This window comes from Neovison vison, chromosome 4 (genome assembly GCF_020171115.1).
Source record: "Neovison vison isolate M4711 chromosome 4, ASM_NN_V1, whole genome shotgun sequence".
NCBI lineage: Eukaryota > Metazoa > Chordata > Mammalia > Carnivora > Mustelidae > Neogale > Neogale vison.
This window is the reverse complement of record NC_058094.1, coordinates 145,465,534-145,481,123: the sequence shown is the minus strand read 5'-3', so window position 1 is coordinate 145,481,123 and position 15,590 is coordinate 145,465,534. Positions and strand designations below refer to the sequence as shown.

The window sequence follows — 15,590 nt, the reverse complement described above, 5'->3', positions numbered from 1 at the left end:
TTTCACTTAGTGTTACTGATTAGAACGGACATTGACAAAATCAAGGCCCATGGGCAGAGCAGTCTTCCATCAAAAATAAGCTGATCCTAAAACAATTTTTAGATGTTTTGCTCCATCTGCTTTTTCACCCACACCACAGATGGAGCCAACACACACATAGTTCCTTGATAGAGCAAGACTTTGGAACCTTCCCTTATCTGAAGTTCCCATAGTACATGCCTATGAAACTTGGAACCACTCTCTGCTTCAGTGAATTAACATCAGACTGACCCCTGAGGTTATCAAAACATGGATTCAAGAAGTCATTGAGAATTCTCTTCTGCTTTACAATTCTAAGTAATTTAATCCAAAGGCCTGAACCATCTGGTTCTTCTCCTGCAACATGGTACAAGTTTTAACACCTGTCCAGGGTGTTGGGGTTTGGTTTTTTTCCCCCAAGTGAGAAGATGAGTCATCAACACTGAAGGTGATTTTATAACTCCTTGCAAGTTCATGTGCTATTATCTTTTACAAACAAACAAAATATTATAGTTAGTTAAAATGAAAGGCAGACATGAGACACTTATATTCTTAAGCTAACAAAGATATTTTATATTTTAAGACAACTGCATTCATTACCTAACTATATGATTTAGACTTTCGAAATTCGTCAACATAAGGCTTTTCTCTGTATTGCTTGCCAAACTACACACATCCCCAAACAAAACAAAAACCCAATCTTGCATTTTCATGGAAAATGATCTTAGGCAACCCTCCTGCTAGCTCTGAATTTGAGAGACAGCGTATGAGTTCTACCATCTGCTAACTAATCAGCCTTTCCCAAAGCATAAATGATACTAAGGAAAATGGTTGTAAAACAGAACCTGACCAGTTTTCATGGATTGATGTAACTGAAACTGAAAAGCAAGCCTACATTGGGGCGCCTGGGTGGCTCAGTGGGTTAAAGTCTCTGCCTTCGGCTCAGGTCATGGTCCCAGGGTCCTGGGATGGAGCCCCGCATCAGGCTCTCTGCTCAGCAGGCAACCTAAATTGTACTAATCTCAACTTCTTTTAATAACCAACACTTTTCAAAATGTCAAATAAAGTTAGATCCACATTACATTTCCATGTTTTTAACATCTTTGCTCTTCAAGTCCCTGAGAGTTATTTGACCAGAGAAGTCACCAAATTAGATGCCATTTTAAACTATGGTTTAAAAAATCAACTTTGCAAATCTATAGCACTAATAAGCTTAGCAAACCCAACTGTTCAAGACATGAATCGTAGAATCATTAACTTCCAGTTTTTCACTATTATATAAATTCACTCTTCTACTACCTTTGCATTTTAATGGACATTCTTAACAATTTATTTGATAGGGGAAAAAATTTGAGAATATTCAAAAATAATGCGGTACTTTAGTGTTATACCAAGATTGAGTCATTTGGAAAAGAAAAAGGTTATTCGTATACTTTAAGGGTAATAAAACTAAACAGATATAAATGGTTCCATTTCTTTTTTGTCTCAGAAGAAAAATATTCATGTACATATCCTATTTCTTTAGAATTCTCCTGGAGGAATAAGCAGAATGGTATAGAGCTTATAATTTTATTTTTTTTAAGATTTTATTTATTTATTTGACAGAGAGAGACATAGTAAGAGAGGGAACACAAGCAGGGGCAATGGGAGAGGGAGAAGCAGGCTTCCTGCTGAGCAAGGAACAGATGCGGGGCTCACAACCTGAGCCAAAGGCAGATGCTTAACAACTGAGCCACCCAGGAGCCCATAGAGTTTTTAATTTTAAGCAAGAATTAGCATAATCAGGGTCTGTTCTCAGTTTTGTAGTGGTCTGACTTTGGGTATGTCATTCTTAGATTCTCAGCTCCTGAAAAATGTAAAAGCTGAACACAGAAACTTCTATGTTCTTTTCTAGATCATGGTATGGTTTGAACACTGGCAAAGTCTACAAGCCTGATCCCAAAAGCACTCTATGTACTGTTCTACATGGAAATGGGGGTGGGAATCAGGGTAGAAGGTATGGGACACCTGATCATAACCTCATGACATGATACCAGAAATAATATGTAAAATGCAAAAACTGGCAATGATTTTCATTGTTCTAAAACTTCAAGTAATCCAACCTAAACTATTCTCCCTAAATTTAGAGTTTGGTTGGAGAGATGAGAACAGGGAAGTTTTAAAGATCAAGTACCACCAGGTGCCTGGGTAGCTCAGCCGGTTAAGCATCTACCTTTGGCTCAGGTCATGATCCCAGGGTCCTGGGATGGAGCCCCCCACCCCACCCTTGTGTCCAGCTGCCTGCTCAGTGGGAAGGCTGCTTCTCCCTCTCTCTCTCCGCTGCTCCCCCTGCTTGTGCTCTCTCTCACTCCCTCAAATAAATAAATAAAATCTTAAAAAAAAAAAAAAAAAGATCAAGAGTCAAGAGGGCTGAAATTGCCTAAAGTAATATTGCTGGTAATTGATGAGGAAGGACATGAAGCCACTTCTGTATTATAAAACCAAAACACTTCTTATGACAAAACAGGCCAACTCATAGCTCATGGTAAGTGTTGAAATTTCCGTATACAAGTCTCTTGTATCACTTTATGAGATGGTTTGCAGACTCTGGATGCTGTGGTTCTTTATTAATTGGCATTTTTGGCTTCTCTGAATTAGGAGAGGGAAGAGCATTAAACCAGAATTCCTTTGCAGCAATTCTGTACTGACTTCTTCAATAATTGCTTGCTCCTTATCTGTTGTAACTCACCCAATCCCCACTGAGTCCCCTCCTGCCTAGCCACTTGCAGTTAGACATGGTCTAGTGACAGAGTTCTAGCCTAAAACACATCAGTGAAAGTCTGAATGTGGTACCATGGGGAAAACTGGCTTTTCCACCCAAAAATAGACCAATCTTTTTGCCTCCTACCACTGTGATTTTCCCCCTTTTTAGGCCTAGTGAGTGAAGACATGGCTGGACGTAGGGTAGTCATTTTGCAATCATGAGACAGTCAGCAAGAAGATGCTAAGAACTGTGGAGCAAGACAATAGAAAGGGGGCGCCTGGGTGGCTCAGTGGGTTAAGCCTCTGCCTTCGGCTCAGGTCATGATCTCAGGGTCCTGGGATCGAGTCCCACATGGGGCTCTCTGCTCAGCAGGGAGCCTGCTTCCTTCTCTCTCTCTCTGTCTGCCTCTCTGCCTACTTGTGATCTCTGTCTGTCAAATAAATAAATAAAATCTTTAAAAAAAAAAAAAAAGACAATAGAAAGATTCCATTTTTATTGGCATTGTGGAGGACCAGACCTGGGTTGCCTTCCTCTGGACTTTGTGCGGTAGGAAACAAATAAGACCTTGTTTCTTTAAGCCCCACCATCAGTCATGTTCTCTTACATTGGTAGGTGAAGGCAGTAGTAGCTCATACCTTAGAGAATAACTAAACCTGAACACTGTATTTAAATTAGCTGTTTCAGGGCTGCTGGGGTGGCTCAGTGGGTTAAGCTTCGGCCTCGCCTCAGGTCATGATCTCAGGTCCTGGGATCGAGTCCCGCATGGGTCTCTCTGCTCAGCAGGAAGCCTGCTTCTTTCTCTCTCTCTCTCTTTCTCTGCCTGCCTTTCTGCCTACTTGTGATCTCTCTCTCTCTCTGTGTCAAATAAATAAAATCTTTAAAAATAAATGAATGAATGAATAAATAAATAAATAAATAATGAAAATAGCTGCTTCAGGGGAACCTGGGTGGCTCAGTCATTAAGTCATCTCCCTTCGGCTCAGGTCATGATCCCAGGGTCCTGGGATCATGCCCCACATTGGGGTCGGCTGGGCGGGAAACCTGCTTCTTCCTCTCCCACTTCTCCTGCTTGTGTTCCTGCTCTCACTGTCTCTCTCTCTCTCTCTCTCTCTCTCTCTCTGTCAAATAAATAAATAAAATCTTAAAAGGAAAGATAGCTCCTTTGGAGCATACTGAAGAGTTTGCAGTCATCAGTAAGCTCCCAAAACCATAGACTTCAAATTTTTTATGCTTTCCTTAAATCATCCATATGGAGACCCATAAAAAAGATTGGGTGTTCTTGAAAAGATGTGAAACCTAAAGATCTCTCAAAACTTGGTTCCTTTTCTCTTCCGTTTCAACTGGCATGGATATTTTTGTAGCTATTGTAAGTTTACCTTTTATGCCTATTTATCAGTAATTGTTTAGAGAATTGACTTTCACAGATAAAAGAAACTGCCTGGGGAAAATATTGATATTTTTATTACAGATCTGTACCTTTTCTTAAACTTGAATTGGGGCAGCATACAATAATTTCTTAAATGTTAAATTCATGCACTTGATAAATTTTTCTTGTTGCTTATAAATTGGGGAACATGAATAAGACATAGTCCTTGACATCCAGGAATGATTCCGTGTGTGTGGACCACTGAGTGCCCTGGTTAAGAGGCAACAGAAATTCTGTTGGAAAATGGCCTTGTATTTCAAGTAACTATGCTTTATGTCAACTATTCCTCGTTGACTCAAAACTGATACTGATAACAATCTGAAAATAAGATTGCATCATCACCTGTGGCAGAAATTAAAGAAAGTGTCTGATATCAATATTGTACATTATATAGGCAAAATCCCTGAGAACAGAAAAGGAAACAAAGGTGGATGTGGATGGTACACTTGAAAAAAGGGGAAAGAGATCAGGAAAACAGGACTGAGGAAAGGGGTCAGGAATCAAGTTGGAGGAGTTCCCACCTGATGGCATATATTTTCTCAGTAAAGGAGGACAGAAAGTGAAGGTGAGGGGGCAAGGAAGGGGGGGATGTGTCGTAAGAAGAATGAAGAAGGGCATTAGTCTGTTCAGACGCCAGAACAAAGTATTATCCACTGGGTGGCTTAAACAACAGAAATTTATTTTTCACAGTTCCAGAGGCAGGGAAGTCCAAGCTCAAGATTCTGGCTAATTTGGTTCCTGGTTACCTGGAAAGCCAACTGTCTTCCTGGCTTTCAGATGACTGCCTCCTTGTGGTGTGCTCACAAGTCAGAGAGAGCTTTGGTATCTCTGACTCTTCTTATATGGGCAAGCCCCCTCTTGGATTAGGACCCCATCCTTATGACCTCATTTAACCTATATCACCTTCACAGCCCTATCTCCAGAGAATCAGGACTTCAACATAGGAATCTGGGAGGAACACAAATATTCAGTCCATAACAAAAGTTTAAGAGTCTCTGTAAGAAATGGAAGAAAGAAACCCATAAAATGATTGACAGGCATGGTTTGGAGCCGCTAAGCCTGAATCCCATGTAGATTCAGAAAACCATCAATAGCCTTCTACTTCCAGCCATGATGAGGTGACTTGTACCAGACTATGCCTCCCATCACAAACAGCTAGAGAAATGGACCAAATATATGAAACAACTGCTTTTAACTGTTGGACAACAGGTATCACAATATTATGATCTCTGTAAGAAGGGAAATCAATGAGGTGACCATATTACACCACAGGCTTTCTTCCTAGAGGCATTTATTAGCTGCTTGTGAAAGAAAGGTGGTCTCACTAAGCCAAGGAAATAGTTAATGGCGTTCAAGGGTGTTGAAATTGCTGGAGTTTATGGGCAGGGTACTAGAAAAGTGGGAGTTACCCAGAAAAAAAGCTTAAGAAATAAGCATAGAGATCCTTGCATCTTTGAGTGCATTCTAAGCTGAGTGTGTGTGCAGAATGACATGCCACGAGATTGGACAAAAAATGCCTACCAGGGCAAAAATATCTACCAGGGATCTGTAAGCAGAGCAACTACTACAGTTCATACAAGATTGGGAAATTTACAAGTGGAGACAAATCAGAGTAGAGACATGTCATTGAACTCTAGGAGCATTCAAAAAAGACCCAGGAAGATCACATGGGAGGAGTAAGAATAAATTAGCCTTCAATAAAAGTTACTCTAGATTTTCTTTAACCAAGCTTAAATATAAGCTGGGAAAATTAATATTTGAGTAAATTAGCTGACTATCAAAACAAATTCAACATTCCTTAAAGAAAGACAAAAATATCCAGACACTCAACAATGTAACTTACAAAATACCCAGCATATAATTAAAAAAAAAAAAGTACTGTGTCTGTGAAAAGCAGGAAAATCTGACACATAACCAAGAGAAAAAAATTTTTTAAATGTAAGCACAGAGAGAAATTACAGGGATAATAGACCTAGAAGAAAAGTCCTTTAAAGCAGCTTTTATTTTAAAAATGTTTAAGGATTTCAAAGAAAAATAAAGGAGAGAGGTGGAAATTTGAAAAACGAACCAAATAAAACTTCTGGAGATGAATACAATATTCATAGTGAAAAGGTTCACTGGAAAGACTTGATAGCAAATTAGACACTGCCCTTTTTAGACTAAGGAAACACTAATTATTTTGGGGAGAGGCAGTCAACAATAACAACGACAAAAAAATCCCTACTATAAAACTAGCCAGATGCTACTAATGACCAATAATTTTCTTGCTATACACTATGAGCAAATTATTGCTTATTGTGCCTTCCCCCGTCCATCTCTTTCTGAGACGCTTCTAAAGTCAAGATAGACTACATGCATTTTTTTCCTTTTAAAGTAGTTGAAGATTAAAGAGATTAACGAAAGCCAGTAAGAATTAGAAAACATTCTAATTCATCTTATTTTCAAAATTCAGCAACGCATTGCTGGCTATATATTCCACGAATTATTGGTGGGTTTTTTTTCCAGTTTTGGTGAGTAATATTCTCTTCACAGGTGATTTGGACAAAAGTTAATGACTTTTAAAGACAATTTTGTGTGTAGTGTGCTGAACTTGGAGATGTAGCAATAAACGCTATTTAAAATGAAGCACAGGAGCACCTGGGTGGCTCAGTCCATTAAACACCTGCCTTTGGCTTGGGTCATGATCTCAAGGTCCTGGGATAGAGGCCCTCATCACATCGGGCTCCCTGTAGGGTAGGAAGTTTGCTTGTCTTCTTCTATCTACCCCTCCCCCACTTGTGCTAGCTCACTCAAATAAATAAATAAAATCTTTAAAATAAAAAAATAAACAATAAATAAAATGAAGAAGCACAGAAAGAAAAAAAAGAAGCTAACAAAAAATTAATAAGAATTAAATGACCTGTGGGAAAATATTAATTTGTCTAAGCAAAGTAGACATCTATGCCAAGGTGAACGGGCAGAGGAGCTCTATTGGCTCTGAGCAGGGTATCAAAACTGGGGTCCATAAAGGACTATGCACTCGGTGGATAACCCTGCGCAGGGTTTTGGAGTCCAAGATGGGTGAGGAGGGGTGTTCCTAAGAAAGAATGGCTGAGAGGAATTTCAGAGCCCAGATAGGAAAAGGAAGGCAAATGAGGAAACATGGCTCACTCTGGGCTATTGAAGCCCCAAGGAAATGAGGTTCAAGAAGAAGACATCTGCCCAGTGCAGACAGTCAGAGAGTAAGCAAGGTGAGGATGGCATCCATCCACGTGGAAGGATATCTCAGTGTAGAAACTTGGGGCCTAAGAGGGATGAGGAGGGTGTTCCTAACGAGAGGAAGGCAGAGAAGGAGGTTAGACCTGAGTAGGACAAAGAAGGTGAAACAAGGAAAGAAAACCCTGTGCAAGGGGCCAAGTAGGATGTGGAGTGCGCCTCTGTGTGGGCAGATGGCATGGAGGGACAGAGCCTATGCAGTGTAAGGAAGGACAGAGTGTAAGTAAGGACAGAGTCTATGCGGTGTAAGGAGGAGATCCCCAAGGAGGGGCAGCTTATGCATGCATTGTCAGAGCCTGCATAGGACAAGGAGGGGATCTACCTAGGAAGTGCTCAGTATAGTGTGTCTTAGCCCAAAGTTATTAAGGAATCCACGTAGTGGGGAAGGCAATGGCCACATGGTGTCAGAGCCTGAGCCCGTAAGAGGGTGGCCTGGCAAGGGATGTCAAAGTCTGAGCACAATGAAGAAAGGAGGGGGTAGTGGCAACAACCTGTGTGACTGGTGACACACGGGGGGATGGTCAAATGAGTAAAGATATGAAGAATAATGAAGGCTAGGATCCTCACTGCTGAAGAAGGACATTGCAAATACGGGATGAGAGAGAACTAGAATGAACCTTATGGTTCAAAAATAAAACTGCAAGTATCTGTGTGCTATTTAGGTTTGTAGCTACTTAGAGTTTCTCATTTTTCCTACCAAGAAGACCTAAGGGGATGTGACACTGCAATGGCAATGAACACAGCTAGTGCTCATGGTTTCTACGTACACTTGCCATTGAGAAGGATTTAGGGACTTTTGGAGAAATGACTTATCCACGGTGGGACAAGGAAAGTACGAGGTGAGCCTGGGACAGCAAGCTGTGCTATAAAGTAAGGAAATACTGAAGAAATGATGGACACAGAAGGCAACTTGACTCTGTCCAAATCTAGGACAGTTTGGGCACAAAAATAATTAGAGTAATGGATTATAACCCACAAATAAAATGGAAAACCGGGAATCCATATTGATATAAATAAACAAACAAACTGAAATGAATAGGAATACTTATATAATGTTAAAGTAGCAGTAACATGCATATCATTTACAAAGGAGGTGACTGAATTGTAGTGAAGAAGCCTGACTGACAGACACCACTATCATCACGTGATCAAAGTGACCATCCCCAATCATAGGCAAGTCCAAATCCTGTCACTGATATGCTACAATGGGAAGAGCACAGCGTGATGTCCGTGGTATTTCTTTCTTTTTTTTTAAAATATTTTATTTATTTATTCATGAGAGACAGAGAGAGAGAGAGGCAGAGGGAGAAGAAGGTTTCCCACTGAGCAGAGACCCTGACACGGGACTGAATCCCAGGACCCCGGGATCATGACCTGAGTGAAGTCAAACGCTTACGCATCTGAGCCACCTGTGTGCCCTGTCCATGGTATTTCTAATGAAAATGCATAACCTGAGTATATTCTTGAGGAAACACCGAATAAGCTCAAGTTGAGAGATATTCCACAATAAAACGGACCTAATTTTCCTGTGAAGATCGTGAAAATTAAAAGGCCGAGGGGCTGTTGCAAATGGAAGGAGAATTCAGGAGACATAGTAACCAATTGTTATGTGTGATTCTAGACTGAATTCTTCTGCATTATTGGGACATTATTAGAACAACTGGGGAAACCTGAACTGGGTTTGAGGATTTTGATGGTTGCCTCTAAGGGAATGCTCTTGTTCACAGGAATAAACCAATAGCAGTCAGCGATGATGAGGTCTTAGGTCGGCAACTTACTTTCAAAACCGTTGAGGAAATGTTCTCTGTACAGTACTTGCAACTTGTCTAGAAGCTTCAGATTGTTAAAAGTAAAATGTATTGAAAGTTTTACTTCTTTCTTACTAGTTTGGATGCCTTTTATTTCTTTTGTCTGATTGCTGCACCTAGGACTTCCAGTAGTATGTTGAATAAAGATGGTAAGAATGATCATGCTTGTCTTGTTCTTAGAGGAAAAGGTCTCAGTTTTTCATCATTGAGTATGGTGTTAGTTGTGGGTTTTTCATAAATGGCCTTTATTCTCTTGAGGCATGTTCCCTCTAAATCCACTTTGTTGATGTTTTTTTTTTTATCATGAATGGATGCTGTACTTTGTCCAGTGCTCTTTCTACATCTATTGGGATGATCATGAGGGTTTTATCCTTTTGTTGATGTGATGTATCATGTTGATTGACTTCCAAATGTTGAACCACTTATGTATCCCCGCAATAAATTCCACTCAGTCATGGAGAATGTTTTTTAATGGTCTGTTGGGTTCAGTTTGCTAATATTTTGTTGAGTATTTTTGCATCTATGTTCATCAGAGATATTGGCCTACAGTTTTCTTCTTTTGTTGTGTCTTTGTCCGGTTTGGGTATCAGAGTAATGCTGGCGTCATAGGATGAATTTGGAAGTTTTTCCTTCCCTTCCATTTTCTGGAATAGTTTGAGAAGAAGAGATATTAATGCTTTTTTAAATGTTAGGTAGAATTAATCTCTGAAGCCATCTGGTGCTGGACTACATTTATTGGGAGTTTTAAATTACTGATTCCACTTCATTGCTCATAATCAGTCTGTTCAAATTTTTTTTCCTTGAATCAGTTTTGGAAGGTTATATGTGTCTAAGAACTTATCCACTTCTTCTAGGTTGTCCAATTTGTTGACATCTTATTTCTCACGATTATCTCTTATAATCTTTTGTACTTCTGTGGCATTGGTCATTATATCTCCTCTTTCGTTTCTGATTTCTGTTTGAGTCCTCTCTCTTTTTTTCTTGACCAGTTTGGTGGAAGGTTTGTTTATCCTTGCAAAGAACCAGCTCCTATTAATTAATTGAATTCAAATAATGAAGAAAAGAAACAACTCCTGGTTTCATTGATCTTTTCTATTGTGGGTGGCTTTTTTTTGGACTCAATTTCATTTATTTCAGGTCTAATCTTTATTATTTCCTTCCTTCTACATGACATGAGACTATATATATATATATATATATATAAAAGACTTTACCTAAAAACTACCAGAATGAGTAAATGATTTCAGTAAAGTCACAGGATACAAAATTAATACAGAACTCTGCTGCATTTCTATACACTATTATATTTCATATAATGAAATAGCAGAAAGAAAAAAATTAAAAACAATCCCATTTAAAATTGCATCAAAAAGAATAAAATTCCTAGGAATAAACCAAGGAGGTGAAAGACCTATATTCCAAAAACTATAAAACACTGATGTGAGAAATTGATGATGACACAAACAAATAGAAAGATATTCCATGCTCATGGACTGGAAGAACCGATACTGTTTTGTTTTTTTTAAAGATTTTATTTATTTATTTGACAGACAAAGATCACAAGTAGGCAGAGAGGCAGACAGAAAGAGAGAGGGAGGGGAGCAGGCCCCCCCCCGAGCAGAGAGCCTGATGGAGGACTCAATCCCAGGACCCCAAGATCATGACTTGAGCAGAAGGCCGAGGCTTAACCCACTGAGCCACCCAGGCACCCTAGAACTGATATTGTTAAAATGTCCATAGTACCTAAAACAATCTACAGATTTAATGAAATCAGTATCAGAATACGAACAACGTTTTTCACAGAACTGGAACAAATAATCCTAAAATTTGAATAGAACCACAAAAGACACCAAGCAGCCAAAGCAAAACTATAGGTATCACAATCCTGGATTTCAAGATGTATTATATAGCTATAGCATACAAACAGTATGATACCCACACAAAAATAGACACATAGATCAAGGGAACAGAATAGAGTCCAGAAATAAACCCATGCTTATATGGTCAATTAATCTATGACAAAGGAAGAAAGAATATACAATAGGGAAAAGACAATCTCTTCAACAAATGATGTTGGGAAAACTGGACAGCAACATGCAAAAGAATGAACCTGAACCACTTTCTTACACCATGCTCAAAAATAAACACAAAATGGATTAAAGACCTAAGTATGATACCTGAAACTATAAAACTCCTTGAAGAAAACATAGGCAGTAATTTCTTTGACATTGGCCATGGAAGCATATTTCTAGATATGTTTCCCCAGACAAGCAAAATAAAACAAAATTAAACTATTGGGACTATGCTAAAATAAAAAGCTTTTGCACAGTGAGGGAAACCATCAATAAAATGACAAGGCACCCTACTGAATGGGAGAAGATATTTGCAAATGATATATCTGAAAAGGGGTTAATATCCAAAGTATACAAAGAACTTATACAACTCAACATCAAAAAGACAAATCATCTGATTTAAGAATGGGCAAAAGATATGAACAGACATTTCTCCAAAGAAGACATACAGAGGACCAACAAACACATGAAAAGATGCTTAGCATCATGGATCATCAGGGAAATGCAAATCAAAACCACAATGAGGTATCACCTCACACCTGCCAGAATGGCTAAAATCAAATGCACAAGTTTTGGATCCCTCATGCACTATTGGTAGGAATGCAAATTGGTATAACCACTGTGGAAAACAGTATGGAATTCCTTAAAAAATTAAAACTAGAATTACCACATGATACGGTAATTCCACTACTGGGTATTCACCCAAAGAAAATGAAAACACTAATTCCAAAGGACATATGTACCCCTATGTTTATTGCGTTATTTACAATAGCTGAAATATGGAAACAACCCAAGTGTCCATCCTAGATGAATGGTTAAAGAAGTAGTATATGTACAATGGAATATTACTAAGCCATAAAAAAGAACAAGATCTTGTCATTTACAAAACATGGATAGACTTAGGGGGTATGATGTTAAGTGAAATAAGTTAGAGAAGTACACTCATATGTGAAATGTAAGAAACAAAGCAAATGAACAAACAAAGAAAAAAAAGGCAAACAGAAAATCAGACTTTTAAATACAGAAAACAAACTGGTGGTTGCCAGAGAAGAGGTGGGTGGAAGGATGGGTGAAATGAATCAAGCAGATTAAGAGCACACTTATTGTAACAAGCACCGAGTAATGCACGGAACTGTTGAATCATTACATTGTACACCTGAAACTAATATAACACTGTATGTTAATTACACATCAATAAAAAATAAATAACAAAAGAAGGATATGCTGAATAAAGTATAATTGACTCTTTAAAGCAAAAATAATACATTATAGGGTTTATAAACACCTGGCGATATAATGCATGGCAATAACAGCGGGAAGCACAGGAGAAGGAAAATGAAAGCATATTCTTGTTAGGATATTACCTTATATGTAAAGTGGTAGAAAATTATGAGAAGGTGTAATCTGTGATGAATTGAAAACCCCAGTGCAGCCACTGATAAAGGAAACAAAGAAACTTTAGCAATGAACAGTGTAAGAATTCAAAGACAAAAGAACGGCCATATCAGTGTAAGAAAGAGTGTGATGTGGCTTAGAAAAACCACTAAGAATAACATATTAATATGACACAAAAAGAGAAATAATTAGGGCAAGAGTGCTAGGCTTGGTTTTACAGAGCTCTGAAGCTTCTCTCACGGAAAGACTGTATAGACAAAACTGAAGGCAAGCGTCAGGTGTCGGAGGGAAATCTCTGATATGTTCCAGGCAAAGGGTTTGATATTACCAATATACAAAGAGCTATTACAAACCAGCAAGCAAATTGTGGGAATTCCAATTTCAAAATGAACAAGATAGAATAGGCACTTTATAAAGAGGAAATTATGGGCGAAAATATCCTTATCCTAACTCCACGCGTAAAATGCTGGACTAGACATAGACGTATAGAAACCCTGTCCCCAAATAGAACTTGAGCTTAATTTTGCACATTCAGTGGGGTGTATTTAACGCATGGGATTTTATAATGTGAAGCTTTCATCGATCAGAATAAGGTGATATTTTATAACTCTTCTACCATTTCTCAGGCAGTCTCACAAAGAAATTATTTATCTATCAAATTAGCAGAGAATATAACTTATAGTTGGAATTATGGCTGATTCTTCAGAGATCATTTCAGTGAATTGTAAGCTGTAACTACGTGATTCTCTCTATGAATTCACAATCTAGGGGAAAAAGATACTACAAATATTTCATCTAATTGAAAGGTGCACTAAGACAAGCCCATTTATATCCCAGACTGAAGGCATCACGTGAAATTTAAAAGATTAGGGATTAAAAATGAAAAAGTGTGTGCTGCGATAGCTAAAACCTGTTCCACCTTAAATGACATGCTTGAAGGAGGACTGTTTTCCTTCCCTTCTTATTTCCTGCAGCTTTACTTTCTCCACTTTTGATCGCTAGAGTCATCTTACAGCCATCCAAAAGGATGACCTCTAAAAATATAAGTTGAACACACAGCTAGTTGTAAAAAAACATGTTTCTTTGAAATAGGATTCCCATCATTCATGTCAGGTTTATAAAACCACTCTTTACATAAACATTATGAAAATGACTAGTTATGATATATGAATTCATACGAACCCGTGAGATCACTCTTTCGGGGAACAGCGAAATGTCACATTCAGGAACCTCACTTCCAAGAGAGACTTCAGATGCACTGTGTTCAGGAAATGGGAATTCTTCCTTAGCAACAGCGTTGCATTTTAACTTGCTTCTCCATTTCAGCAACTGAAGTTCATGTTTTAATATCTGCCATGAAAATAACCAGCAAATTCCATGTCATCATTGTGAAAGTTAAATGAGATATGTGTAAAGTACAGCACTCGACACCATGATAGAACCAAATAAACATTCTGTATTATTGTCATCCCCGCTATGTAAACTGCCTTTGTCCATAGCGGGGTGATATGCTCCAGACCACCAGAGCATTAGAGATCATTCCCATGTGTTGTCAGACATCAGTGACCTAGGCAGCAACTTCGATGATGTGGTTCAGCCTCCTCTTAGATGAAGAAGCTGAAACCCACAGAGTCAAGGTTCTAGTAATGACTGACGGGATATTTGGGGTATTGAAAGGAGGTGGTTAGCACAGAGATAAAAAAGGAGAGGCAGAGGAAACCATTTGGGGTCTTGCTTGATTTACTGTTACAAGAAGTCCCCATTCTAACGCTGAATACGTTCCTTAAAACTGCATAATCGAGAAAAAGCCATAAGGATAAATAAATGTTACATGCACACACGAGCCTAAGGAAGGGCACACATTGGAGAAGATTAGTGCATAGAAGTGTTCCCTGCGTTCTCTGCGCAGCACACACCAGCCATGCTCACTTCACCCACTTAAGTGAGAGATTGTTAGGCCAAGAAATCACATAGCTAGAAGTAAATGTTTTCTCTAAACACCCAACTAACTGTACAGTATACATCTATATGAAGGATAATACTACGTTATGTGTTATTATTTATATTAATATGTATCAACTATTGCATGCAACACATTATGCTCAGGGTATGGGGATGGTTAAGAAAACAATACTGCCTCCAAGATGTTCAGTTCAAGCGGGTGTGAACTGGAAAGACTAGTCATGTACAGTTGCATATTTCGCCATTAGACAACCACTCACTGATCAGGCTTGGGGGGAGCCAGGATTAAAATGCTAGCTTAGTGCACAGTGTCGAAAATCACTGAACAGGGGCGCCTGGGTGGCTCAGTCAGGGAAGCATCTGACTCTTGATTTTGGCTCAGGTCTTGATTTCAGGTTCTTGAGATCAAGCCCCACATCAGGCTCCCTGCTCAGTGGGGGGTCTACTTGAGATTCCTTGTCTCTCTCTCTCCCTCTGCCCATCCTTCCTCCCCCAGTGTACTTTCTCTCTCTCTCTCTCTCTCTCTCTCAAATAAATATAAACAGAAAGAAAGAAGGAGGGAAGGAAGGAAAGAAAGAGAAAGAAGGGAAGAAGGGAAGAAAGAAAGGAAGGAAGGAAGGCAGGAAGGAAGGGAAAGGGAGGCAGGAAGGACAGACAAGCGAGCACTGAAGAAGCAGACTAAAACAGTGGTTACCTAAAGTGTAACTATTGAACTGGCAACAATGAACATGACTAGTAACATTGAATGTGTACTCCATAAATGCTAGAGGACATCCTAGAAGAACACCATGATACCAGTAGGGACAGATTTGCAGAGAGCAAGAACTGTGCTTTATGCATCTCAGTGTCCTCTGTAGACTTTAGCACTGTTTCCAGCATAAATCTTTGTATACCCTCTTGATACGTGTGTT

At 39.0% G+C, this 15,590-nt stretch overlaps 1 protein-coding gene across 1 annotated transcript in view; it reads right to left on the bottom strand.

Moving 5' to 3' along the window:
- The window catches only part of FBXL13 (F-box and leucine rich repeat protein 13), a 253,505-nt gene that overhangs the window by 194,659 nt on the left and 43,256 nt on the right, over window positions 1-15,590 (bottom strand). Inside the window, exon 7 of the mRNA XM_044245871.1 lies at window positions 13,900-14,067. Within this exon, the coding sequence (XP_044101806.1) occupies window positions 13,900-14,067 (168 nt within the window). The remainder of the gene's footprint in view (window positions 1-13,899; window positions 14,068-15,590) is intronic.